The 27,789-nt window shown below is 48.7% G+C and overlaps 1 protein-coding gene across 3 annotated transcripts in view; it reads right to left on the minus strand.

Annotated features, from left to right (window-relative positions):
• Window positions 1-27,789, minus strand: part of LOC119388282 (proteoglycan 4) — a 287,761-nt gene that overhangs the window by 59,079 nt on the left and 200,893 nt on the right. For 2 of the 3 annotated variants that reach the window (XM_037655963.2, XM_037655964.2), the window contains exons 11-12: window positions 16,662-18,857; window positions 14,704-14,826 (exon numbers count right to left, since the gene is read on the minus strand). In XM_037655963.2, the coding sequence (XP_037511891.1) occupies window positions 14,704-14,826; window positions 16,662-18,857 (2,319 nt within the window). The remainder of the gene's footprint in view (window positions 1-14,703; window positions 14,827-16,661; window positions 18,858-27,789) is intronic. The other variant, XM_037655967.2, reaches the window with a different exon arrangement.

Genomic DNA, 27,789 nt, shown 5'->3' on the forward strand with positions numbered 1-27,789 from the left:
GTCGCACACCTGACAACCGGCCCATCTGCTTTGCATGCGGTTACGCCGGTCACGTGGCACGTCATTGCCATCGCGTTCTGGGCGATGGCAATGACAAGTTCTGGGCGCATCCGATGGCTCGCACTGTACCAGTTCCCGTACCATCAGTGCTGTTTCCATGTCCGATTCGCCACCCTCCACAGCTGACAACCTTACGTTGGTCCAGCGTTCCCAGTTTCTGTGCCTGTTGGAAGAATTTTGTTCTTCTTTCGATGTCGGACAAACTTCTCTCGGCTGCACGTCCGCTGTTACGCATCGCATCGACACTGGCGGCCAACCACACCTGCAGCAACATCCATATCGCGTGTCTCCCGCAGAACGTCGGGTAATTAATGATATGCTTCGACACGATGTAATTAGGGCCTCGGACAGCCGATGGGCGTCTCCTGTTGTTCTCGTTGCGAAGAAGGATGGTTCCGTGTGGACTACCGCCGGCTCATCAAGATCACCCGCAAGAATGTTTATCCACTGCCGCGAATTGACGACGCGACTGACAGCCTCCAAGGAGCAGAATTCTTTTCATCTCTCGATTTGTGCTGGGAGTACCGGCAAGTACCCATGGCTGATGACGCTTTACCGAAGACAGCCTTTGTCACGCCCGATGGCTTGTACGAGTTCAACGTCATGCCATTTGGTTTTTGTAATGCGCCCGCGACCTTCAAGCGCACGATGGGCACCGTTCTGCGCAACTTGAAATGGCACATTTGCTTGTGTTACGTGGACGTCGTCGTTTTCGCTCCGGACTTCTGTACTCACCTTCAACGTCTGCGGCATGTTTTGACATGTTTGAGCAACGCAGGCCTCCGACTGAATTTGAAAAAGTGCCGATTTGCAGCATGGCAGCCGACAATCCTAGGCTACATGGTGTCCAAGAACGGAATCCTTCCCGATCCGGCCAAGCTTTGGGCCATGGCCGAATTTCACAAACCTACGTCCGTCAAAGAACTCTGCAGTATCGTAGGACTTGGTTCATACTTTCGACACTTCATACGAAACTTTGCCACCATCATATCACCGCTGACGAAGCTCCTTGGACGCAACGGGCCCCTGAATTCGTGGTCGTCCGAGTGCGACGATGCATTCGCAAAGCTCCGTCGTTTGTTGACGTCTCCTTGTACTCTACGCCACTACCACCCTACGGCCCCAACTGAGGTACACACGTACGCCAGCGGTGTAGGCCTCAGCGCTGTCCTTGCGCAGCGCAAACCATGGTTCCCTGAATTTGTCGTGGCATACGCAAGCCGTATGCTTACTAGAGTCAAGACCAATTACGCCGTCACGAAAAAAGAGTGCCTGGTGATCATCTGGGCCCTTACAAAGTTCCGACCTTATTCGTATGGTCACCCATTTGATGTCGTAACCGACCATCATGCACTATGCTGGCTGTCGTCATTGAAGGATCCCTCAGGCCATCTCGCCCGCTGGGCACTTCGCCTGCAAGACTACGACATCCGCGTGCTGTAACGCAACGGATGCCAGCATGCTGACGCTGACGCCCTCTCATGCTCCCCTTTGCCTGATGAGAATGCCTCCTGCTCAGTATATTACATTGCTGTTTCTTCCATCGACGTTCACACCATCACTACCGAACAGCGCAAGGATCAATGGATCACCTCGCTGATCGACTTGCTCACTAATCCATCGGCAACAACATCCACTTGCGCGTTGCGTCGTCAAGCCCACCATTTCGCCATTTGTGACGATCCACTGCACCGACGCAATTGCAACGCCGATGGCCGCTAGTGGCTGCTTGTGATACCTCGCAGTCTGCGTTCTGAAATATGCGAGTCCTTCCACTCTGATCCGCATTGCGTGCACTCTGGGGTATCCAAAACTTACCACCACATTCGATAACGATACTTCTAGCGAGGGATGTACCGCTAAGTGCAGAAGTTCGTTCGCTCCTGCCTCGATTGCCAATGCCAAAAACCTTTAACACACATGTCGCCAGCCGGTCTACAACCATTACCTTGCCCTAACCACCCGTTTAGACACATGAGCATCGATTTGTATGAACCACTTCCTCTAACGTTGGCTGGTAACCGCTGGGCCATCGTCGCTGTTGGCCATCTAACCCGATACGCTGAAACCGCCGCCCTCCTAGCGGCTACAGCGCATGATGTACACCTGCTACACCGTTTCATACTGCATCACGGTCCACCCCAGGAGCTTCTCAGTGATCGAGGCTGTGTCTTCTTGTAGGAAGTTTTCAAAGCCATTCTCAAAGAGTGCCATGTTGTTCACCGCAAAACTACTGCTTACCACCTGCAGACGGATGGCCTAACCAAACGCTTTAACCGCACGCTCAGCGACTTGCTCTCAATGTACGTCGCTGCCGATCACACAAATTGTGATGCCATTCAGCCCTTCATCACCTATGTCTATAACACTGCCCCTCAGAGCACTACTGGTTTTTCACCCTTCTTCTTACTGTACGGAAGGCACCCGTCACACACCATCGACACGATACTTCCATACAAGCCGGATCCATCCGAGTGTGCGCCTATTTCTGACACAGCCAGGCTTGCTGAAGAGTGTTGCGAGCTTGCCAAGACCTTTACGATGCATGAACAACAGCAGCAAAAGAGCATTCATGATGGGGCCACCACCTCTGAGCCCACGTTCCTCCCTGGAGCGCTCGTATGGCTCTCGGTCCCTACCACTGCAACTGGCCTCTCTTCAAAACTACTGCCGAAATACAAAGGCCCCTGCCTGTCGTCAAGTGCACATCCCCGGTCAATTACCTGATCATGATCACAGTGGCATAGCCGGGGGGGAAGGGAGGGGGGCACACCGGGCCCGTGCCCCCCCCCCCCGATTTTTTTTTTTTTGCCATGGCATAGAGTGCATAAAATGATGCTCGATGAACCACCCCAAAGACGATGCCTGAATGAAAACAAAATAAAGATGTTTATGCTCTCTCTCTCAATCTGCCTGCCCGACCCCCACTTCGGATCAAGAAGGTGCCCCCCCCCCCGAAAAAAATTTCTGACTACGCCCCTGCCTGATCAAACGCATCAAACCATCTTCAGACAAGCGCCGTCGAGGGCACAACATCGTCAACGTGGAGCGCCTCCAGGCCCACTATGACCCGCTCATAGTGAAAGCTGTTAGGTCGCCGGGCAGCTCCCTTTTCGTACCCGGGGTAATTGTAGTGAAGCATTGGAACTTAGTAATGGGTTGCTCTCTCCAGCGCCTTTTAATGGGTCGTTCTCTTTGGCTTCTGTGATAACCAGGTAGTCCTGGGCCATGCCGGTCACCGGACCAAATCACACACACGTACGTTGGCGGGTTACACACACGACTGGCTGGTCATGTGCGCCGTATTTATTTCCTTGCAACATCGACGCCCCCGGGCACCGGAACGGCAAACTAATCTTATCACATCCCTTCCCCCTTTATTAATGGATGCAAACAATTTGTTCAAGGTGAGTAGCGCGATACTGGTCGTCGAATTCTGGTATTCGACGCAGGACAGGAGTACTGGGTGTTGTGACAGCAAGTTCCGTTTCCCTCGCCACGTCTTCCCTGGGATCTTGCCTAGGCTCGGTGTCGTGAAGGTGATCCGGAGTTAGCTGCCTCTGACCCACATCCAAGCTTGGAGCCAGACCTGTAGCTACTGGGCTGCCCGACTCTTGGTTGTCTGCACTTAGTTCCTCAGGGGGCTGGCAGATGTGATCCAGATGTCGAGTTAAACGCCGTCCGTCCTCCAGTAGAACATCCATGGACGAAGTGCGTTGTTCGGTGACGACTGCAGGGAGCCACGCAGGACCTGGACGGAAGTTCCTTGCGAACACCTGGTCACCAGGGTGACCCAAAACCCTGGGTCTTGTTCCTTGGTCGCATCTGATTTTCTGCTTAAGTTGCTTCTGTAGCATCTTAGTCCTGAGGTCTGGGTGTAGCAGGTCCAACGCAGTCCTCAGCTTCCGCCCCAACAACAGCTCCGACGGACAGCAACCCGTGACCTCGTGAGGCGTTGACCTGTAAGTCAGGAGCATGCGGGCAATTTGAGTGCGAATATCTCCAGGGCCAGCCTTCCGCAACTTGTTTTTGACTGTCTGCACTACCCGCTCTGCAGCACTGTTAGACGCTGCATGATACGGCGGCACCAGCATTCGCCTCACCCCGTTTTTCTTGAGGAATGTGGAGTAGAGCTCACTGGTAAATGCTGGCCCTATCCGACACGACCACATCGCTGACAGCGTATCCGACACGACCACATCTGGAAGGCCTTGGTTTCTGAACATAATTCGCATGCAGGAAATAGTTGCTTCAGCCGAGGGTGTCGAGACCGGGAACACTTCAATCCACTTTGAGAACGCATCAACTGCGATAAAAAAATAGGTGTTCCTGTAAGGACCGGCACAGTCCACATGCAGCCGTGACCACGGTTTCTCCGGGAATGGCCAGGGCATGACAGGCACAGGTCGTGACACTCTTTGATGCTCCTGGCACATATGGCACCTTTGAATGGTTATCGCTATGTCGTTATCCAAGCTAGGCCACCACACATGGCTATGCGCAACTGCCTTCATTTTGGACAGTCCTGGATGACTCTCATGCAGCAACTGGAGGACTTCCCTTTGTAAGGATTTTGGAACAATGACTCTGTTGCCCCACAATAGACAATTCCCTTGCACACTCATCTCATGAAAGCGCGTCTCGTAGGGTCTTCCCTCTGACCCTAGGTTTATCTGGCAGCCTGACCACAACGCTGCTCTTACTTGCGACAGCACCCGGGTCAGCACCGGGTTTGCATGGTTACGTCATTGATTCCGCTAACTATCTGGTCGCGCAACATGCGCTCTCGAAATGTTGGGAAATTGCAGTCTTCGGCTAACTTCTTCAACGAGGCAATGTAGTCACTTACAGTCTCCCCCTCTTTTCGATGCCTTGAGAAAAACTTGAAACTTGCCACTACTTCTGATACGCGAGGGGCGTAGTGCTTGCCAAGTGTAGTAAAAATTTCGGTCAGTCCTGCTTGGGCAGGCCTGCTTGGTGCTAGGAGGCCTCGTAGCAGACAATAAGTCTCTGGACCGCAGCATGTCAAAAATACAGCTGTCTGCTTGTCGCTCGGGATGTCATTTGCGATGAAGTACAGCTCGGTCCGCTCACGGTATTCCACCCACTCCGATGTACTCGGGTCGAACGAATCCAGCTTCCCGACGACAGGCATGACGACGTGTGATTGTGCTGTGCCCGTCCGGTTCGTCAGTCGACCTCGTCACCACTTGTGATAACCGGGTAGTCCTGGACCATGCCGGTCACCGGACCAAATCACACACACGTACGTTGGCAGGTTACACACATGACTGGCTGTTCATGTGCACCGTATTAATTTCCTTGCAACATCGACGCCCCCGGGCGCCGGAACAGCAAACTAATCTTATCACAGCTTCCCCTGAAAGGACGCAGCTCGCACTGAGCCCGTGCCTTGCCATGACTGTCGCCATTACGTATTGTTGCTGAGTGCCGGTAAAGAAACACCTTATCAATCAATCAATCAATCAATCAATATCTATCTATCTATCTATCTATCTATCTATCTATCTATCTGTCTATCTATCTATCTGTCTGTCTGTCTGTCTATCTATCTATCTATCTATCTATCTATCTATCTATCTGTCTATCTGTCTATCTGTCTGTCTGTCTGTCTGTCTGTCTGTCTGTCTGTCTGTCTGTCTGTCTATCTATCTATCTATCTATCTATCTATCTATCTATCTATCTATCTAGCCGCCTACGTCTGGGTGCTCTCGTGTTCGCCTCCTTAACTTGGTGTGGACGAAAATTGGCATGGGAGGGTAAGAGGATTTGACGAATATGACTGTCTGGTCATGACATAACGTGAAAATCCTGTCATGCACGTCGTCAAACCCTTTCCTCCAGACACATGTGGCACGTACACATTTACCATGGGCCGCGGTGTAGGGGTATGCACCACAGAACAGTTTTTATATCTACTCAGGAATGGCAACAACAGACATTGGTAATTTAAATGCAAGAGCGTTAAGAAAAAGTGACATGGGCAGCATTGACCCGACTAATGGAAATAATAAAAATTAGGATCCCAGCAGGAATCGAACCCAAGCATTCTACGTGGCAATCACGTATTGTACCACAGAGCCATGCCAGGTCTACAAACTGGTTTGGAAAGAGACCCTATGCAGGCGTAATATCGGTGCAATGTCAATGCAATGTCAATTGTGGTTGCGGCGCTGGCTATCTAATTTTACAGGAAAGCAATAAACACTGCTTATGTATTCCTACGATACAGGCGTCATATCAGATTAACGTCTGTGCTTCCAGTGTGGGCTCTGCTTTTATAGCAGTCTAATAAACATTACGTTTGTATTGATGATTCAGCAAGCTATATTGAAGCATTGCTCGACCCAGGAGGAATAATACATTAACGAAAGCTACGTATGATATTCACATGATTGCACTACAAAGTGCGCGTAGTTTCGATAATACTGACGTATGTACTCTAACGTGATGGCTGACGTTACGTCGCATCTCGTTACCCTTTAAACGCCAGTGTTGTCGACGTACCTGGTAAGCCAATGATGTGCACACAGCTACTACACTTACAAAAACATGTCCATCCACCTCATAATGCTTGGCGCAAAGCCGTAAAATACAGCATAGAAGTACTTGCTGACTGCTTAGCATGAAAAAGATTCCCACAACGCGTGGGAACTGCCGAATTTTTTTTCCTAATTTTTTTCAGACTTTTTAGTAATTCAATGTAGTAGTGTTGATTAACAGTCTGACCACTGGGAACCCACTCAATCATTACAATTCTATTAATTTCGAAGAAGACAATTAACACTGCCTTGAATTTTGATTTTGCTGCATGCATGTGTAGAGCGCGCGCAGGAGGAACCGAGAGCTACAACATCTGGTTAGGAACTGTTTATTGTTTCCCAAAAGAGCGAGCAGGCGCGCGGGGCGATGCGAAAGGGAAAGAGGAGAAATAGGAGAGAAGGAGTGCGGTTCGAGTTGTCCCCTCTTCCCCGCGCCGCCCGACCGGCGGCGGCGGCTTAGCAAGAGAGTTTTTGTGTCCTTGCGATGCCGCAGGCGCCGGTTTCAGGGCGCGACGTAAGAGGATGCGCTACAGAGCTCCCCCCCAAGTGAGGAGGCCACTGCGACGAACGATTACAATTGCCGCGGTCAAAGCGGGCCCCAGTGAACCCTGAGCGCAGGACGGGATGGGGCTGAGTGACAAAGGGACAGAGGGGAACAAGGCCCAGTGGGGCAAGACGCCGAAACAGAAGAGACCGCGTTTTCACTGTACGCTGGCTTCAGCCGCTCGAGTGCTATAGTCTCACGCGATCCATTCATGTCCACCACAAAGTTCGAGGGGAGGCGCTCCAGCACGGGGAAGGGTCCGAGGTAATGAGGCTGCAGCGAAGCACGCACAGGCCCGTACCGCACAAACACGTGTGATGCTCTTTCCAAGTCTGGCATGATGTAAGCTGCCCGGGCTGGGTTAGGACGCGTCGGCTGCGGTCGAAGATTCCGGAAAGCTGTGCGAAGCAGGCTCACATATTCACTGGCTGTAGGAGCGCTTGGGGTTGCTGTGGCGTCGAAAAAGTCGCCGGGGAGGCGAAGTGTGGTGCCATAAACAAGCTCTGCTGTGGCTCCCGACAGCTCTTCTTTGTATGCGGATCGGATGCCCAGAAGAGTGAGGGGAAGTGTCTCGACCCATTTGTTTCGGGACCCGTGCACTGTCAATGCCGCTTTGAGGTGCCGATGAAAGCGTTCGACGAGGCCGTTTGTTTGAGGGTGGTAAGCAGCTGTTCTCAAACGGGCCGTTCCGAGGAGCTTTAGAAGTTCTGCGAAGAGCGATGACTCAAACTGACGGCCACGGTCAGTAAGTATTGTTGTCGGGCAGCCAAACCGTGCAACCCAAGTGGAGACGAACGCTTCGGCGACTGTGGCTGCTGTAATGTCAGCAAGTGGCGTTGCCTCGGGCCACCGGGTGAAGCGGTCAACGCATGTCAACAAATACCGGTGGCCTTGACAAGGTGGAAGCGGTCCGACAATGTCAACATGCACCACCGCGAACCGTTCATCAGGTTGCAGGAAGCGGCGTGGTGGCGGTACCGGGTAGCGGTGAACTTTAGCACGCTGGCAAGGTGCACACGCACGCACCCAATCGCGAACGTCCGCGTTCATGCGAGGCCAGACGAATCGAGCCGCGATGAGCTTTTGCGTTGCTCGAATTCCAGGGTGGGCGAGATTGTACAATGAGTTGAAGGCTTGCTTGCGAAAGGCGACAGGTAGAAATGGCCGTGGTGTGCCTCCTGAGGTGGAGGTATCACAAACAATGGGTACACTCTGAAAGGTCACTGGCTCCAGTTGCAGAGAGGTCGTCACGTTGCGCAGATATGTCAAGTCCGGACAGCTCTCTTGCGCTGTTGTGAGCTCCCGGAGGTTGAATGGAAACGAGGCTGTCGAGCTGTTCGAACGACTGCGCGTGACGGCGTCCACGTGGCTGAGAGCGTCCGCCGGGGCGTTATCACAGCCGCTGATGTGTCGAATGTCCGTCGTAAACTCCGATATGAAGGAAAGCTGACGTACCTCGCGTGGAATGTATATGGACTTGGAACGACCGATGGAGTAGGTCAGGGGGCTTGTGATCGGTGTAGATGGTGAACGATCGGCCTTCGAGCAGGTGGCGGAAATGGCGCACGGACAATTACATGGCGAGGAGTTCGCGGCCGAACACACTGTAGCGGGTTTGGGCGGGGTTCATGCGTCTAGAGAAGAAGGCAAGAGGTTGCCAGTCTCCATCAACTTCTTGTTGAAGAACTGCTCCCACCGCCGAGCTGGATGCGTCGGTCATGAGCGCCAATGGAGAGTCCGGATTTGGGTGAACGAGGAGGGTGGCTTCGGCCAAGGCACGCTTAATTGAAAGAAAGGCGTCCTCCGCGGCACTGTCCCATGCTAGTGGTGTGGCAGACTGCTGTCTGCCGCAAAGCAAACGATCGAGCGGTTCCAGTAGCGCGGCACAGTTTCTTACGAAGCGTCGGTAAAAATTCACCAGACCAAGAAACTGGCGGAGCTTGGTAAGCGATGTCGGCTTGGGAAACTCTAAGATTGCATTCACTTTGTCGGGAAGTGGGCGGATGCCGTTGGTGTCCACATAATGGCCGAGGAATGAGAGAGCGTGCACTCCGAATTCACTCTTCCCGCTGTTGATGATGATTCCGTTGGCTGCCAGCCTCTCAAAGAGAAGCCGGAGGTGTTGCACATGCTCTTCGAAGGACGAGCTTGCTACAAGCAAATCATCGACGTAGGCGAACACGAACGGTAGTCCGCGTGTCACTGTGTCAATGAAGCGCTGTGAAGTTTGTGCAGCATTTCGAAGTCCGAATGGCATACACAGAAATTCGAAAAGGCCGAATGGTGTTGTTATGGCTGTTTTGGGGATGTCTTCTTCAGCCACGGGGATTTGGTGGTATGCACGAACAAGATCGATTTTGGAAAATATTGTGGCACCGTGCAGAGCAGAGGTGAAATCTTGGATGTTGGGCAGTGGGTACCGGTCAGGGACGGTCTTGGTGTTCAGGAGCCGGTAGTCTCCGCATGGTCTCCAGTCACCTGACTTTTTAGGGACCAGGTGGAGGGGGGATGCCCAACTGCTGGATGACGGTCGAATTATGCCAAGTTCCAACATGTGCTCGAACTCAGCACGGGCCACTTTGAGCTTGTCGGGGGCAAGGCGCCGTGGACGGCAAAAAACAGGTGGGCCGGATGTTATTATATGGTGCTGAATGCCGTGAGCAACAGGTTGAGTCCAATCTGGTGGGGATGTCAGGGATGGGAATTCATTTATCAAGGCGGCGAACGGTTCTGAGGCTACTGCAGCGCAGGAAGGTGCCACATCAGTAGTTGCGCCCGCAGCGATGCCTTGGACAGACAGGCTCGTGGCTGAGTCCAGGAGACGTTTGTGTCTGAGGTCGACGAGGAGCCCATGCTTGGCAAGAAAATCGGCCCCTATTATTGCGGACCCGACGTCGGCGACTAAAAACACCCACCAGAACAGTCTGCGAAGCCCCAGGTTCAGCGTGAGGGAACGTTGTGCGTACACAGGAATGCGAGTGCCATTTACAGCTTGAAGGTATAAAATGGCAGGCAAAGTACGTTCTGACCTTGCAGCAGGAAGGACGCTGACCTGGGCTCCTGTGTCGATGAGAAATTTCTGTCCTGTGGTGTGATCGGCGACGTGGAAGAGGCGAGGTTCCTCGAGGCCCTGACCGCTTGTCGCCGCTAGTGGTCGGCCGGCGGGTTTCCCGTCCAAGCGCATGGCAACAGGCAGTGGCGGGCTTCGGCTCCAAAACGGCGATGGTAGTAGCACAAGCTTGGGCCTGTAGACTCACTCCGATCACGTTCCCCGGCACGGTGGGGGGTTGAGGATCGGCCACGTTGTCGCGAACGGCGTGGAGCATAGTCTTGTCGCGTGGCTGCCACGATTATTTCTTCGAGCCTGCCACAGAGGTGGTCGATGTGGGATGGCGAGGTGGTAGCGGTTGTCAAATTAGAAGCAGCACATGACGACGGGGGTCGTGTAGAAGGAGTGCTGACGGCAGCGACTTGCAAGTGCTGCGTCGCCACTTCCATGACTTTGTCGGCGAGTGCGGCGAGTGACGGTAAATCCATAGTGGAAGCGGTGGCCAGCACCATTTGCACGTTGGACGGCAAGCGTTGGAGGAACAGCTCGCGTAGCACAGCATTGTCCATTGCGTGGGCGCGCGAACCGAGGAGCTGCATCATCTGACGAAGCAGCTGCGTGGGCCTCCGGTCGCCGAGCTCCGCAGTTGAGAGCAACTGTTGAATTCGTGTCCGTTCCGATGCAGCGGTTCTGTCGAGCAGCGCTGCCTTGAGTTCGTCATAGGGAGCTGCCGGGAGGTTCGTCCTGAAGGAAACCAGTATGTCGGAGACCTCTTCTGCTGCAGCAGGCGGCAGTGCACTGACGACGTGGTGGAATTTTTGCAGCTGCGATGTTATACGGTTGATGTGGAACTGCGATTCCACCTGCAGGAACCAGACGGTTGGGTTGCTCTCCCAGTATTGTGGCAGGCGTAGGGATACCGCAGAGACTGCGTCACCGGGGGCATCTGCAGTGTGGGAATTCCGGCCGATGTTAGGGGGATCTGCCTGATCTTGTGGCATGGTGGTTCCTAGTAGCAGTTGTGCGTCCGGCTCTGCGAGGGACATGACTCTAACTTGAATTAAGGGCTTGTATGCAACAGGGTCACCAAATTGTAGAGCGCGCGCAGGAGGAACCGAGAGCTACAACATCTGGTTAGGAACTGTTTATTGTTTTCCAAAAGCGCGAGCAGGCGCGCGGGGCGATGCGAAAGGGAAAGAGGAGAAATAGGAGAGAAGGAGCGCGGTTCGAGTTGTCCCCTCTTCCCCGCGCCGCCCGACCGGTGGCGGCGGCTTAGCAAGAGAGTTTTTATTTTGTGTCCTTGCGATGCCGCAGGCGCCGGTTTCGGGGCGCGACGTAAGAGGATGCGCTACACATGCTTTTTTGGGTCTTAGAGATCTATGAGAGTACCATTGCATCGACTGGCGCTTACTTTCTGAGTCATAGATAAACATCCATGTCTCATCACATGTTACAACAGATTCCAACAAACTTGGCTCATTTTCAACGCTTTCTAACATGCCCATACACACATCTTTACCAACTGTTTTTGGCCATAGGACAGAACTTTTGGAACAACCTTCGCACAAATCTTCCTCATGTGTAATTCGAACAGCTTCCCTATCCAAGTTAACCAACTCCACCACTGCACGAACACTTTCTTCGGTCACCACGGATCACATTGCGAACTTTGGCAATGTTTTGGTCTGTAATCGCTGACCTTGGGCGCCCGGCAAGTTCATCATCTTTCACACTGTCCCTTCACCCTGAAAACCGCTTATGCCATTCAAACACAAAGTTTCATCTCTATAAGCATCAGTTAAATGTTACCGTGGCTGATTTCTTAAGTTTCACAAGGAACTTGATGTTGACTCGCTGTTTGGTTTTTACATTAGACATTTTTCTGGCAGAATGCAGTTGCACATGTTCACTAAATGACGCAGCACTCCCAACTGACGTGATCGGTTAAGTGGAAACTGGCCGCATGGATAAGAGGAAGAAGTGTGTGGGATGATGTCAGGAAAACAGATGTTGCCAACTCCACTCTTTTTTTCCAGCTACACGCTTAGTCTCGTTTTTTTTGCGTCACACCTCGTATGCATTAATTACCTGATATCACATTTACACCACTCGCACAAAATCTTACCAAGACCAGGACTTGTGACAGACTCTAGGAACTTCTTCTCTTCTTTCGTCCTGACGAGCTTGCTGGAAGCTACACAGGGAGAGGTGACAAGGCAGAATAAAGCTACATCGGCATGCATCATGCCCTTGACCATTTTTTCTTCACTTTAAATGCAGAGCAATTCTTTGCCAACCAAAGGCACTTTGACCGTTTCTTTCTTTCTTTCTTTCTTTCTGCCCTGCCATGCCCCGCCCCGCCCCGCCCCGCCCCGCCCGTCTGTCTGTCTAGCCGCCTATGTCTAGGCACTCTTGCGGTAGTTCGTCTCCTTAACTTGGTATATACCAATCCTGGCATAAAAGGAAACTAGTACCGTATTTTCCAATGTATAAGTTGCACCTTTGTATAAGACACACCCCCTACTTTTTACGACTTTCACGGGAAAAAATTGCATATAAGATGCACCTTTGTAGACGACGCATCTATTTTTAACTCTGTCAACATGATAAAACGAGGCACGCAGAGTACATTCATTGCGAAATGCGTAGTCACGCATGGCACTGAATATCCGTAAGCAGCAGTATAAAACTTGTATATAACGCAGTCTTAAGGCACAGAAAACTCCTATTTATTCAACTGGATTCGAAGCCACATCCTCCACTGCACTGTCAAAAGTTCTTCCGCCTCGGTTGGCAGCATCGCTGGGTTGCCGTTGTGGCCTCTGAGTAACTGTTACGCGGCATTGTAAGCACCTTGAAGCACATCGTTGACGTTGCCCCTACTATGGTGGCTACCTTACCTCTATGGCATTACGAGGCTAGGCGAGAACACATAAACAATGAACGCACCACACGGTTACCACCTACACACACGAATGCAAAACGTAAATGGCAACCGGAAGCCGGAACCTGCGACTGCTGCTGGATTGCAGCAATGTCTCAGGAGAAAACTGATGATGATGATGACGAAGTGGTACTTTCGCTTTTGTAACTGATATTGTGGGCGCTACAACGTTACAATGAGCCATTGTGGTGCCCTTTTTTCTTTATTGCCTCAGTTCCGTGGGTTTAATGCTTTGTTTAAGAACAAACAATTCAAACAGTACAATAGGGCAGACGACAATGGTGGCTTTTATTGCGGCCATAATCTCCGTGGTCACCGCACTGCTTGAACAGCAAGTAGCTGACATCTAAGACCACAGCCGCTTCATTGTTATACCAAAATTAGTTATACTTTTACGAATGCTCTCGCATTCAGTTTGTCATACTCATGAATTAAATATGGCCATATTGGTCTTGCAGAAGCACATGACTTTTTGTGTAAGATGCACCAGCGAAAATATCGGAAAAAAGGTACGTCTTATACGCCGGAAAATACGGTAAATGATGAACACGACTCACAGGACATGACATGAACGTGAATTGCCTGTCATGTACATCATGAAACTCTTTCCACCAGTAACGTGTGGCCCATACCCGCATACCATGGCCCTTGGTTTACGCGTACAGCATAGACCACTTATAACATAAGTCGCCAGAATCGCAAATATCCGCAATATAAGCGGTGCCGCACTATAACCAACACAACATTTTTCAAAGGCTGCACAAGTGCAAAACATGACCAAGAGGCAGCTGCGCGATTCCGACAATCCAGGCCTGAGACTGGGGTGTAAGTTTGAACGCACGCTTTTAATTTTCTGGGCGCATGCGCGATATCGAAAACAGTGGCGACCACGAACCACCACTCGAGTGTTGCACACACATGCAGTTGTTTTCGTTCAAGATGTAAGTCACCCCTTCAAAATGCAACAAGTAAAACGTTTCATTGACTCGGCACCAAACCGCAACTTTGAAAGTCCGCGGACACTGCTGACGGGGCATCCAGCGCGCATTATACCTAGCATGCAAGTTGCAACTTGGCGTGTCGTCGCGGGAAGCTTGCCCAAGACAAAGCGGATATCGGGCCTAGAAGATATTAGACTCACGAGCTAAACTGAGGGCTGCACACGTGAAACAAAGTTTCGCTGCGCGTTCAGGAGAACAACGCGGCAACTATCTTGAAAAAGTCTTCAAGCTGGTAAGTCCGGGTTGGTTGCAAAGGCAAAAGCTCGATCGCGAGCACAGTCACTTATGAGGCAATCGAGGTCACACGCTCGATATCTGCGCTCTACAATGGCCCAACTATTTTCTTTACAGAAAACCGAAGAGACTAACAGCGGTAACACGCACTTGATGTGGATGCGGGCAACCGTTCGGAGCGGAGCGCATGCAACAAATGGCCGAGGCAAAGGCTTCTCCGCCGCCTACGCAACTGCGCCCTCCTCACACCACGCGCCCACATCGGGCTTCTGCACCCCCACCCTCCCCCCTTTCTTTTTTTTCTCACCCTGCTCCTCGTTAGTTTGTTCCACGTCTCCTCCGCTTGCCATCGTTGCTCTCTCCCCGGCGAGTGCACCACGCTGAGAATTTTCCGGTAGCCGCATTATAACTGGTCTTTCCTCTGGGGGGACTGCACAATAAGCGGTATGCGTATAGATAGAGTTCTATGGGAGGGTAAATGGGAGTCAGAAAAAACCGCATTATAGCCGGTCCTGCACTGTAAGCGGTTACATGGTCTGAGCTGTATCTGCCACAGCAATTCAGTCTATACCAGGGACAACAAGAAGAGACTGAAAATCGTAACATGATAGCATTAATGAGCATGTGTCGCAGAAAATCCTGCCCTGGCATCAGCCCCGTTGTCGATGAGCGAAAAATCCCAGTGGTAGCAAAGAATAAAATTCACAGCTCGAGCCGGAGTCCAACCAAGGCAATTCAGCATGGCAGTGAAGTATTCTACTGCAGAGCCACATCAGTGCTTCAAGCTGCTTTGGAAAAAGACCCTTTAGAAGTGTCATGCTGGGTCAACGGCCATAGTGGTTTCGGTGTTGGCAATACACTTTTATACGAGAAACAATGTCCTAAACATTACATAAGTACTCCCAAGACTCGGCAAGGTTGCTCAAATACGCTAACCGCTACATTTAATATACAGATCACTGTACCGCAGCATGCACTTCGTTGCTATGAAAGTGAGGTCTGCACTATTACGTGAGTGACAGTGTTACATCAGACCACAAGCTACCCTTTACACGCCAGTGTAAATGACGTGCCTGGCAAACCCACAGTATGTGCAAAACCACTCAGTTTACACAAAGATATTGATCCATCTTGTAAGACTTGGCTCAAAGCAAAAAATGCGGCATAGGTTGCCACTAGCTGAATGCTTCGCATGAAATCAATTCTCGCAATGCGTGGGATCTGCCAAATTTTTGTCTTTGAATATATTCGCACACTTTCAGTACAGATAAATGCTGCACCAGTGTAGTGCCATGGCACATATGTAGCACAGGAAACACATTGTCATGCTAAGGGCGGGCTGAGCTCCATGAGAAACTGGTGTGCACAGGCTTTGTCCTGCGTCAGCTTGACCAACGCAGAGTAGCCAAGTCCGTGTTGCATATCTTGAAGCGATTTCTATTAGCTGAACAACAAGCGAGGTCTCCCAAAGCATCTAGCTCGTGAGGTGGATAGGAGAGAGCACGCACTGTGTGTGTTTGCATGTGTGATTGTATTTGTATTTGTAGTGAACGTGGCCAGCCCCAATCTCGCGTCCACTCTCCCTTCAGAGAAAAACCCCAGGAAGAAGTTTCTGGCTACACTATGTGGGGGTGCCCCTCTAATGTTTTCGCCTCATGGCACCTGCGTGTCATAGTTAGCTTAGTCGCCGCTGGCACTGTGCTCCTGCCATGGCACTAGTGGCGACGCCTGGTGAGTGAGGTTACGTGGGGTTATGAGGAGTGGAGCTCTTTGGTTCTTCGCATTGCTGGTCGACATTCATCTTTCTTGGGAAGTCCGTGGGAGCAATTCAGTGGCTCGGTACCACGGACTCTCGTGGTGAGCCGAACATCGGCGACGCCACATTCATGTTACCTCGTGTGTGTGTGTTAGGCTGTTTGTGTGTTATATTGGTATTATATTGCGTTATCTGTCATGTTACTGTTGTTATCTGTAAGATCTGGCTGGCGGGCTCGCCGCTGTGTAAAAGCTGCCAATAAAGGTCCATGTGTTTGTCATACTACGGTGTGAGCTGCATCCGTTTGTTCTACGAGCAGCTGTTTCGAGACCCCCACAACTACAGGCATAAACACGTGCACATTTTGTCATCTTGTACTTACTTGCATTTCTCAGTAACAAAGCAAAGACAGAGCTTTTGTACTTGTAATAGCTGCCTAACTGGTAGCAGTTGCAAATAGAAGACACTGGCCAAGACACTGTCTAAGAGAGGCATAGAGGGAAACATACCTTTGTATGCTGGCTTTGATTCTGGTGTAGGCAGCTTGGGCTCCAGTGGTGTCAGTGACACTGGTTCCGACAATGTTGGCAGTGGCGCTAGCATTGACTGCTGCACCAGCTTTGGCGGAAGTGGAGACACCAGCTCCAATGAAGGTGTCATCACTACAGGTTTCGAGAGGAGTACTGGTGGCTTTAAGTCTAATGAAGACGATGCTAGAGGCAGCACCGATGTGTTTTCTGCCATCACTGGCTTAAACAAGGATTTCTGTGGTGCCAATTTTGACAGGGCAATTACTGACGTTACCAGTGGTTCTAGTGATGAGACATGTGGTAATGGCTCTGATCCAGTGGGCACAGGTTTTAATGCAGCTTCTAATAGTGGTTCTGACAGGGCAATCACTGATGCTGGCTCACGTTTCAATGACGAAGCAGGCGGTGCTGGTTCTGACAGGCCAACCACCAATGTTGGCTCTGGTTTGAACGAGAAAACAGGCAATGCTGATTCTGGTACCACAGTCCCTGATACTGGCTCTTGTTGCAAAGAAGAAACAGGTGCTACTGGTTCTAACAGGGCAATCACTGATGAAGAAGCAGATGGTGCTGATTCTGATAGGGGAATCACCGATGTTGGCTTTGCTTTCAGTGAAACAGGCAATGCTGGTTCTGACAGGACAATCACTGATGTTCGCACTGGTTTCCGTGGGAAAACAGCTGGCGCTGGTTCTGACAGGGCAGTTGTTGTTGCTGGCTCTTGTTCCAATGAAGAAATAAGTGGTGCTGGTTCTGGTAAGGCAATCACCAATGTAGGCTTTGGTTTCAATAAGGCAACAGGGGATGCTGATTTTGAAAAAGCAACCACAGGTGCTGTTTCTTCTGATGAAGAAGGAGGGGGTGCTGATTCTGATAATGTGATTACTGATGCTGGCTCTTGTTCCAATGAAGAAGCAGGTGGCACTGATTCTGACAGATCAATCACTGATATTGGCACTGGTTTCAACGAAGCCAGTTGCTCTGGTTGTGACAGGGCTATTACTGATGCTGCCTCGTGTTCCAATAAAGAAGTGGGTGGTGCTGGTTCTGATGTAATGATTGCTGATGTTGGTTCTGGTTTCAACGCAGAAACAGGTAGTGCTGGTTCTGATTCAGCAGTCACTGATGCTGGCTTTTCTAATGAAGGAGGAGGAGGTGCTGGTTTTGACAGTGCAATCACTGATGCTGACTCTTGATCCATTGAAGAAGTAGGTTGCGCTGGTTCTGGTTCAAGTGAGGAGGCAACAGGGGATGTTAGTTCTAAAGGGGCCATCACTGATGCTGTCTCTTCTAATGAAGGAGGTTGTTCTGACAGGGCAACTACTAATGCTTTATCCAATGAAGAAGCTGGTGGTGCTGGCACTAATGAAGCAGGTTGCACTGGCTTTGACAGGGCAATTATTGGTACTGGTGCTTGCTCCAATGAAGGAACAGGCGCTCGTGGTTCTGGCACAACAATGGCTGATGTTGGTTCCAAAAGGGCAATCACCGATGCTGGCTGTACTAGTGAAACAGGGGGGGATGCTGGTTCTGACAGGGAAACTGCCAGGTGCAATGAAGAAACCGAGGATTCTGATGATGAAGCAGCTGGTGCCAGTCTCACAGGATCCAACGTAGGTGCCAATGGCATTAATGCTGGCAGGATGACATCCGACAAAGGTTCTGACAAGCTTGCTTCCTTCAATGCCTCTGAGTTGGGCAGAAGTGAAACAGACTCCAACAAATTCACCTGAGAAGTAGTGTCGTGTGGAGCTGTTGGCAGCACAGGAACTTCTGACGAAAGTGCTGGTGGCGCAAGTCCCGGCAGAGCATCAGACACAGGCATGTCTGGGGCTAGTTCTGACAGGCATTCTAATTGCATTTTCTCAGATGAAGGCACTTGTGGAAGATGGTCTGATGGCTCTGTAGACGGCCTTAGCATGGGCGATGGTGCTGAAGGGAGCATCTCCGATGAAGCTGACAGCGGCACAGAGGGCACAGATGACACTAAGGGCTCTAGATCAGGCACATATGACGAATATGGTTCTGGTGATGGAGGCAATGGGGACAATGGATTGGGAATTTGCATTTCTCTTATTCTTGCAATGAGTTCATTCCGACTTAATTCTTGTGTTGAGGACGCACAAGCTTCAAGAAATGCTTCCAACTGACATGAACCAAACTGAAAGTCTCCATCTGAAAATAAATGCACACAAATGTTCTTTAAAATGCTGTCACAGGCAAAGAGATCATAAAGGAGCGTACAGATTCACCTTAAATTACTTCCAAATCACTTGATAACACCCAAGAAAGTTCAAGAAAGTGAAAACAGAATACGGGTGATAGGCTGATGGCACTAGCCCTTACCCAAATTTACTCCAATGGCCCAATTGGAAAACTTTCAATTCATCTTGACTGAGAAGGTCGACAAGACTCATTAACATCAGGCAATTTCTAAGGCTGAAACCACAATTATGTTTTGAGGCACTCTGGATTAAATCTGACTACCACATAATGCACCTGATGCATGCTACATGGCTTCCAATGCACTCTGCATGGTCCAGTCGAATATTACAAACCTCAACAAAATAAAGTTTGCGATGACATGAAAGTTGGTTCATTTCTGCTTCCTGCTTTTCTCCTCTCATCAGAATAGTTTTGTGATGATAACAATTACATCAAAGTATCAATAGCAAGCATTGTGATAAAACTAAATAGGAGACATAAGCTAAGACTTGTATGAAAAGGAAGTAGAACAATTCAATGAGGATGTCCCAGTAGGAATGCAAAAGGTGCAAAACCAGTACGCTTCAGTCGTGGGAGACTTCAATGCAAAAGCAGAAGGAACAAGAACAAGTAATTGATAACATTGACGCTAGGAATAACAGAGAAATTCTGCCGGAACTTGCAGAAAGAAATTAACTCCGCACAATGAACAACTTCTTTAGAAAGTGTAGGAATAGGAAGTGGACATGGAAAAGCCCTAACAAAGATTTAAATAAATTTCAAAATGTGCAGACAACCAGGCACAGCACAGGACATGGAAGTAATGGGTAAGGTATAATGTGGCAGTCATAGATTAGCAACCGGAACGGTCACCCTTAACCTGAAGAAGGCAAGAACAAAATTAGTCACAAATAAACAGGCTAACCCACATGTAATCAGGATGAAAACATAGGAATTTAGGATTGCACCAGAGAACAAATAGGATGCCTTAGACCAAGAAGAATATACCAGCATAGAGGAAAAGAACCAAACCATAACCTCTCGTAGATCTACGAGCATGTCGTGGCTGGCATAGGGCTTCCGTCACCTCGGGCTCTTCTCGCAGCCGCCTTTCCCGTTCCCTCTAGTATGACAGCTTCGCACTAGCCGTGCCAGGCCAGAAGGAAGAGCGCAACTGGGTGTCCTTCTTTCTTTCTTCTCTTTGTTTCTTCTTATTTATTTATTTCTAGTTCTCTCTCTCTTTCTTTATCTCTCTCTTGACCTTTCTTTTTTTTTTCTATCTCTTCCTCTCTCTGCTTCTTTCTCCTATATCTTTGTCTTTCTATCTTTTTATGCCTTTATTCCCACTGTCCATCTATCTCTTAGTGAACAAGGGTTAGAGTGGGATTTGCCCAATTTCTGTGACACATAGTACCTGTTACTGATGATGATAGTTTTCTGGTGGTCCACACAAATTATGGCTAATAGTGAAGACACATGAAAGTGACTAATTCAAGAGGTAAGATAGAATTTGCTGAGCTATCAACACCGATTGCCAAGATGAAACACGGAGACATGCAAAACTATAATACCAATGAAATAGGAGCATCAGTACATAAAAAGGTGGCAGCATCAAGGCATCTAAAATGAAACTGTTTCGGAAGGACCAAAATTCACGCTCTAAAGGATAAGCAGGGCAATGTTATTAGCAATTTCAATGAAATAGAGAAGGAGGGAGAAGACTTCTATTTTGAACTGTAATGCTTACAGATAAGTTATCCAACATTCAGTAATGTTGAAGCTGAACAGGACACTCATGTTCCCCGAGTGACTATTGACGAGGTTGGAAAAGCTATGAAAGATATGCCCCTCGATAAAACTGCAAGAGAAAATGGCGTAACAGATGGAGGAAATTTTATATTTAACAAACTGGTGACACTAGACACGACGTCTTAAAGGGTCACTAAGCAATTTTTCTCCTATTATTAAATCACTCTTTCACGATACCAAAATTACCACGCTCACCACGAGAAGATGCTTGGTAAGCGAGAAAACACGCAAAAAGAAAATGCGGGTGGCGATGCCACCTTGAAGTTTCCGCACCACTGGTGATGACATCGTAGATTTGACCGTTGAGGGAGCCAGAGATTTAACATACCAAGTTTCAGAAAATTTCTTTGGGCCAATGTAGCCAAAATACACAAAAATGCCCATGACATCACGAAATTCGTGACATCACGTGTGGTGGTTTCGGCACAAAGTTCAAAAATGAGACTCGACATTGACTTTCTCCTGTATTTATTAAAGCTATGGTGGTGAAATTAACGAGATTAGAGTTTCCAGAGTAAAATTTATCGATCTAAATTGATTAATTGTTTCACTTTAGTGTCCCTTTAAAGGGACACTAAAGGCAAATAACAATTAATGTCAGAGTGAAAGCTCAATGTATGACAACGTCTAAAACGGCAATATTATCAACAGCAGTGCCCTACTTACCGAGAAATTAAGCTAAATGTATCACACGATGCGCGCCACGAGCGGCACATTTTCAAAATGATCCCGATGACGTATGAGAGTCTGCCTACAATTAATCACTAGTAATCAAACTAGCAGCAATAGAAAAAGAACCTTCCGTGCATCAAGAGACTTAATAAAATGCTGTTTGTTCGTTTCTGTTTGACTCAAGGAAAAAAGAACCTATTTGGCGTTGCCATGGGGAACGGCGCGCGTGGTTCAAAGGTTCCGCTTTCGCCGAACTGCACTTCGCCCGGCGCCCTGCTTCGCTCACGCGGTCGCGTCTGAGTGGTAGTTTCGGTATCGCGTACTGCCGCGTGTGTTTTGCGCTCTTGAAAGTCGCTCTGACAAAAAGTTCGATAAAATGCTGCATGCATGTGATGTTGCCGGATGCCCGATGGTGCACGCCGCCAGTGCACGCCGCCGCGCAGTAAAGGCGGGCAACGTTGGGCACGGCAGCAGTGACGTGTGAAAGACCAATTTCAGGCGGGTGATTTAAAGTGTGCTAACGTGATGCGGGCCACTAAAACGTGATTTTATTTCAAAATAAGCACTTCCTAGGCATAAAAGTAGCACTACAAGGTTTCTGGACCGCTATTTCAACAATCAACATGGACTTAATATTTGCCTTTAGTGTCCCTGCAACACCTTCCAGGTGATCCTTGAACAACTTCACTATTGGTGTTTACTGTATCACGAATCAACTGCCACAAAAATTTTCGAGCGGAGTTACAGGGACTTGCCGCACCCTGTACGTGCTCGTTTTGTCCCAACGAACACACTGAAAGCTACACGGGGTCGGGGGAAGCACAAAGAGGAAAGCCTGCACGACCTGAGGTGCTTTCTTTTCTTTGAATGCACCGCTCACTTTCAGTGCAATCACGAGCACGCTCTGCAGATCGTGGCGTGGACAGTGCATCTTGGCACACTGTACCAGCCACAGTAAGGTCACAATGCTTGCATCAGCCAATAGCCGTGTCCACGTATGTACTTTTGGGCATGTGACGCAGTTGATCGTGGGTATATGGCATCGTTTCACGAGAGAAAAGTGAGCAATTTTTAGCTAAGTTTGAAATTTTATAGTAAATTCTACGCCGCTAGCTGCATCATAATGTTTGCCTCACATGTTCACAGGAGCTTCAACTACCAATCAGCAGCACTTTCTGACCATGTACAAAAAGTGTTGCAGGGCCCCTTTAAGACCTCAAATGTGCCAGTGAGCCGGGAAAATGCCAGCATTAATCTAATACACGAGAAGGAAGATGTAAAGACTCCAGAGATATCTGCAAAAAACTTCTGGAGTCTTTTCTTCCGTTTATTCTATTAAAAACGGGCACGCGCAGTTGTGTAGCACTTCACGTCATATGACACAGTCGTTCTTTTTGTTACCTCTTACACCAAATGAAGTGCTTTCCACAAAATACTAATCTTAAAAGTACAGGGCCTGGTTTAGATAACATCTCTGCGAGACTTTAAAACAAGTTGCACATTTTGTCTCAGACACGCTCTGTAATATTGTCACGGGGTCGTGACGTCGACGAAGGCAGCAGCCGGCGTGTCCAAGATGAAACTCTTTATTTGGCCGAACTTGTGGCCGAGAAAAGGAAAGTCAAACTAGATCAATACACACAGTACACTGATAGCGGTGAACAGAGCGTCGGCCGTCAATAAAACTGCTCATGGTTGAGACGCGCTGTCTTTTATACATCACGCATCGAACTTTCCAGTCTTATCACTGGTGGTCGTGCAAGCTCTGGAATAATCTAGACTATTCGCGTCCTGTGCGCAATCTTAAAACGATCTACTACAATTGCGAAGCTTCTCGAACACTGCGGCGCGGACAGCATCGAGCATTGATAACCGTCCTTGCTGGTCAAGCCCAAATACTTCAAAATAAATCAAGAAATGGGCGTGGCAATATTATTAACCTTATTTTAGAGCACAGCTCTAGGCGCCCGTTCCTGCGTTGAGCGGCATCGCCGTTTCTATCGCCATCGGTGGCGTAACAGATAGACATGAAAAAATAAAATGAGAAAAATATCCAGGATCAAATGGGATTTGTACCCGGGCCCTCTGCATGGCAGTAGAGCATTCTACCACAGAGCCACATTGGGGCTTGAAACTCATTCACAAAAAGACCCTTGTCCGGCAAGGAACCACATTAACTTATGTAATGTAGCGTGGCAAAAGAGTAAAATAAAAACCAGTCATCACACACTGCTAATTGCACAATGAGTGTATGGTTTAATGGTTCCCACCCACTGCGAAGTGCTCAGCCATAATTCTTCATCATCATCAGCCACATGCAGCATCGACAAAGTGCACATAATACCTTACAGATGTGTAATACCTTACAGAGCACAGCTCTTAGGCTGTGCTCTTAGGCCTACCAGTTCCTGCGTTGAGCGGCATCGGTGCAACCAATAGAGCGAACGAGGACGAAACAAGGTGAACACGTAGCACTGGAGCGCCGGCAGTTTCTGAGGCAATATGTAACGAATGTTACGTTGCTACGACTGCGGAAAACCAAAACTTCAACCACAGTTGGCGTTGCCCAACACGAAGCTGCGCTCAGAATTCGCATTAGGAAGTATCGTAATCACTAGAGACCGGATTTTAGGCAAATGCCTATTTTCTTCCTTGCGTTCCTATCGTGCCACTTTGATATATGAGCATGAATTAGTGGATAAATAGGGCTTTTATAGTGTTTTTACAGTGCCTCTAAATGCCTATTTTTGGGGTTTGTGCCTAAATGCCTATAAGTGCCTATAAATGCCTATTCTCAAAAACGGCGCCTATATGAGCACTATTTAACCTCAAATTTCGCTTTCAAGTGCAGTTTGAAACCGTTATTCATGTTACCAGGCAATATTGACCTTTTAAAACTCTTATGTGATTCAACCTAGCCATCTAGATCAACCAACTTCGGGAAAAACAACAGCTAGCAGCAGTGAACCTGAATGGAAGCCCGTCTCAGCGTCTGCAGGCGAACGGGGAGAGAGAAATGAAGATGGGAATCAGAAAGAAGAAGGAGAGTGGCGTCCATTGCCGAGGACGCGGCGGGTGGCTTGTACAGCCAGTTGTCCAGTACAATGTGCCCAAGCAAGTCAAGAACAGCCTTGAAGACCTGCATGTGGTGGTGGGCAGGGAACAGGAGGTCCCTCTGTGCATCCGCGGGAAGGTGGAGAACGAATGCGAAACCATGCAGTGCCGTCAGGGGAAAGGAGGGTTTAGATCAAAATAAATAATAAGTGTGATGCACACGTGGCTATTGCTTTCTTTGTAATTTAATTCTGAGAAAGCCGCTCCGAGCTCACATGAGAAATTGTAGTTAGCCACTGGGCGTTGTTGCGTGCCCAATGAAGAGCGTTTTACCACAAGAATGTTTTAAGTTGGTTCATTATGAGCCGAGAAATCGTGATGCGAGAAGGCGATCTTGAAACCCTTGCCACTAGCCCCGTGTATCCGTGTTGACGAGCTGTGTCGTTTCGGCATTCGTTTCTGTGGGATGCACTCCTCAGCACGCACACGTTTGGAGAGGCTGGCTCGGATCACGTATCGTTACACCGCATCGCACAGCTAGAACTGCTGTAAGGGACGATGCACCAAAAAGGCACCAAAAAGGTGCCAAGCGTTGTCGGGGCTGGCATTGGCACGACGCGGCAATGGCGAGAACACGAACGCATGCGAAATTGCGGCAGATAAGTCTGGCATCTCGCTGCAATTAGAAGTAAAAAAAAACATACAAAATTGCCGAAGCTTGCGCTAAGCCGAGCAAAGCTCGAAACAGCGAAACTGGACCATTCTCAATATTAATCTGGCTGCTTCTAGGTTGTTTCTAGGCCTAGCTAGTTGATGCAGGTTGTTTCTAGGTTGCTTCTAGATGGTTGCAAGGCTTAGCTATTTGATTCTGGGTTGTTTCTACGCTGATCCTCAGCGTACAGAGGTTCGAGTTAAACCAGACTGTCACAAACACGACACTGATGTCCAAACTCCCGAGACAGAACCTCGCGCTGAAACCAAGCGTTTGCAACTCTCAGATCTACAGGCACATTGTCGTTGATGTATGCCTTCCATCGCTTCGGGATCTTCTCGCAGCCGCCGTTGCCTTTCCCGTTCCCTAGTATTGTACGTACTCGGGGTCTTCGGCTCGCCGCCATCGCTTCTCAGCCATTTGTTGGGCTAAATGTTGCCTTCTTCATCTTTAGTTGACCAGTGGTGGGATTTACCCAATTTCTGTGGCACATATCCGTTTATGATGGTGATAGTTCTCTGATAGGCACATATCCGTTTTCTGGAAGGCCCCACACATTACGGCTAACCTGAACAGCTTCGCTGTTAAATTCCATTTCTGTGTTTTATTATTTCTCTCAGCTTTCATTCATTCATTAAAGCAACAGATCAAACAAATTGCACATGTCATCTCGAATGCTTCTCGCAGCATCATGTCCTGTTGTTAGCGACGTCAGAGCATCAATGTCTACGTAGGTGAGCGACGTCAGTGCCCAAATAACTACGCAGGACCACTCATTGTTGCACGTCAGCCCCTCCATCTGGTGGCGCGCGCCTACGAGAAAAAGGGCAACGGCGTTCAGTTTGAAATTTCACGTCTTTCCGCAGTGCGTAGCGTCGCAAACCTTGGCAGACGTGATCGTGAGCGGCTAGTGCATCCATAACACTTGTCAGCTCGAAATTCTCAAACCTAGTAAGGGGCTCTTCGGGGTGTTCACCAAGAGGGGAGAAAGTGACCCTATGCGATTAGCCCCGGCCAATACGAGGCATCCCTCCCTTCTGGTCTTTTAGTGGTCTGGGCATCTGCTCCTGTGCTGCCCTTCTCAGCCACGCCGAAACGAAAGAGAGCTAGGAGTGTGTTGATTCGACAGTGGACACTTGACTCACCATGCCAGACAATAAAAGGAGAGACTGTGTTCTGCGAATCATGCAGGAAAAAGGACAATTTCATGGCTGTGTTCAACCGTTGGCACCTTTGTGCCATCATGAACAACAACATTTCTGACTTTCTTGTTGTAGATACGGATTGGGCACATCTTTCATTGAAATTATTTGAATTCATGTAAAAATTTATTGTGCCTATATTTACAATTTTGGAGGCCTAAAACGCTGTTTTGCCTGCCTATTTTTGGCGCCTCAAACGCGCTTTTTTTGGTGCCTAAAAATCCGGCCTCTAGTAATCACTGGTGAACTTTTAAACACGGCCCATTCCCTTCTTTCTTGAAAAAGAGCAAGATTATACCTGTTTTTAAAAAAGGTGACAAACAAATCATGACTAATTACTGACCAATTAAAATTGATTACTGCCTTAATAAACTCATTGAGAAATTATTAGTTAACTGTCTTAATAACTGCTTAATAAAGTTTCAGTTGCTAAAGAATAACCAATTTGGTTTCCGCCCTGGAAGTTCCACTAATCTTGCTGTGCTGTCTCTAACTGACTACATTAAAAATGCATCGATTCAGGAAATTTAGTGGGATCTGTATTTTTTAGACTTGACTAAAGCTTTTGATACGATTAGCCATCAAGTGCTGTTTATTAAACTTGAGTGTTATGGTATGACTGGTCCTGTACTAACATTCTCAAAACGCTACTTACTTGACCGACAATATACAGTAAACGTAGGAAACATATTTTCGGCAACAAAATGCATTAACCAGGGTATACCACAGGGCTCAGTTATTCATCCTTTGCTTTTCGTTTCATATATTAATGGATCTTCCAGAATTTCTTAAATACTCCAATAACGATCATTGCATTTTATATGTAGATGGGCCTACCATATCTTCATCCGATAAACCTATTACTGCTCTTACTTCAAGGTTAAATATTGCACTGAATAGCATTATGAATTGGTGTAGCAACAATTTCTTAGTTCTTAATCCTCTTAAGAGAAAATATATGTTGCATAAGACAGCTCAAAGGCCCTTGAGCTTTGGATTCTATACCCGCTTGCGATGATGTTACTTTTCTTGGAACACATCTTAACCCCAACCTTACATTTCGCTGTCACTTCCACCATCTCAAGCAGAAGACTTCGTTTAGCATCCGCTAGAATTGTACTTTGCTTTCATTAGTCACATTAACTACGGTGTCGTTTCATGGGGCAACACGTACGCTTGTCACTTCTCATCAATTCAACATATTGCCACGCCCGCTTGTTTTGTTATGTTTATGGAACTGGTCCGTTACACGTATAATCACTGTCTTGCGCACATCGCACCCAAATGTCTGGGAACCTGCAAGATTATTTCAGAATCTTCTTATAGGCTTGAGCACACAAACGTCAACAGTTGAGTTCATTCTGGAACTAACGCGGCCACCAGCGATAAGGCTCGAATGTTCGATGCCGCATGTATAAATGCCGACACACCTTACCGCTGAGCAGTTTATCGA

The sequence above is a fragment of the Rhipicephalus sanguineus genome, chromosome 3, assembly GCF_013339695.2.
Source record: "Rhipicephalus sanguineus isolate Rsan-2018 chromosome 3, BIME_Rsan_1.4, whole genome shotgun sequence".
Classification (NCBI taxonomy): Eukaryota; Metazoa; Arthropoda; class Arachnida; order Ixodida; family Ixodidae; genus Rhipicephalus; species Rhipicephalus sanguineus.